Raw genomic sequence first — 512 nt, forward strand, 5'->3', positions numbered from 1 at the left:
ACTCCTATATCAATCAGGGTCGGGCAGGGCGCACACGTGCCGGGAAGTGTTTCCGCCTGTACTCTGAGGCCATATTCACTGGGCTGCTGCCACCAGTGACTGTGCCTGAGATACAACGCATGAACCTGTCGACTGTGATCCTGTACATCAAGTGCTGCGGTGTGAGTGATGTGGTGGGCTTCGAACTCCTTGACCCACCCACTACACTGGCGACCCGGGAGGCGATGCGGGATCTCATTGTGTTTGGTAGGTAGATTTTAGGGTTTTGAATCCCCTTCCCTGAAACCCTTGAATAGTGGTGAACATTACCTGGTTATAGTATATGTTGTACCAACTGACTCAGATACGCGGGTCTTATTTCGGTACACTGTGTCTGCTTTCAGGCTCATTGACTGATTGGTATGGTGTGTGTGAGGTGAGGGAACTCGTATCATGGCTGTGGTGGCTATTCGAGACTTGATTGGCGTGATATCGTACTTTTAGATGACCATACTAAGTGTGGGTAGTAGGTA

The 512-nt window shown here is 50.2% G+C and overlaps 1 protein-coding gene across 1 annotated transcript; it reads left to right on the forward strand.

The window, feature by feature from the left end:
* Positions 1-27: 27 nt before the first annotated feature.
* On the forward strand, positions 28-246 carry SARC_16587 (hypothetical protein; the record flags this gene model as incomplete). The annotated part of the gene is made up of 1 exon (XM_014289307.1): positions 28-246. A coding segment is annotated over one exon (219 nt), but the record flags the coding sequence as incomplete, so codon positions are not given.
* Between the last annotated feature and the right edge of the window lie 266 nt (positions 247-512).

Source organism: Sphaeroforma arctica (assembly GCF_001186125.1).
Source record: "Sphaeroforma arctica JP610 unplaced genomic scaffold supercont1.8443, whole genome shotgun sequence".
In the NCBI taxonomy this organism is placed as follows: Eukaryota; class Ichthyosporea; order Ichthyophonida; genus Sphaeroforma; species Sphaeroforma arctica.